At 55.0% G+C, this 531-nt stretch overlaps 1 protein-coding gene across 1 annotated transcript in view; it reads left to right on the plus strand.

Moving 5' to 3' along the window:
• The window catches only part of LOC124243281 (membrane-associated guanylate kinase, WW and PDZ domain-containing protein 2-like), a 2,886-nt gene extending 2,595 nt beyond the window's left edge, over positions 1-291 (plus strand). The window contains exon 3 of the mRNA XM_046668907.1: positions 116-291. Coding sequence (XP_046524863.1) covers positions 116-291 — 176 coding nt within the window. The remainder of the gene's footprint in view (positions 1-115) is intronic.
• The last annotated feature ends 240 nt before the right edge of the window (positions 292-531 follow it).

Below are 531 nucleotides of genomic sequence, written 5' to 3' on the forward strand. Positions count from 1 at the left end.
CCGGTGAGATGCGCGCGCGCGCGCGCGCACCCGCCGCGCTCCTCGCGCCCCTCGCGCCCCGCCTGCCTGCCAGCGTCTTAATTTATTGTCCCTGTCGCACGCCTACATCCACGAGGCCCCGAGGCCTGCGAGCGCCGCCCGAAGCCCCGCGGGTCCGCCGAGCGCGGGCCGTGCAGCGTCCCCGCGCAGACCCAGACTGACCCTGAAGCCCCCGGGCCCGTGCGGGGCTTTGGCAGCTACGGAAGAACCAAAATAACGTTAACATCGTCACAGAGAGACAGTGCAGTGTAGCTTTAGTAAAAAGAAAGAGAGAGAAAAAACAAATTCCCCCACTGCATGAAGGCTTTGGATGTCATCCAAACTTTGTATCAAGAAACTGGACACGTTAAGAGCAATCAGAAACTGGAATATCGCCTTAAAAATCAAACTGCACGGAGCAAGCTGAAACGGAGACAAGATTCTATCTTTTAATTGACCTAAAGAGTTGTAAATAAATTGTTCTTGACATATCTAGACAGGGGTTACAAGGTT

The sequence above is a fragment of the Equus quagga genome, chromosome 8 (genome assembly GCF_021613505.1).
Source record: "Equus quagga isolate Etosha38 chromosome 8, UCLA_HA_Equagga_1.0, whole genome shotgun sequence".
Lineage (NCBI taxonomy): Eukaryota > Metazoa > Chordata > Mammalia > Perissodactyla > Equidae > Equus > Equus quagga.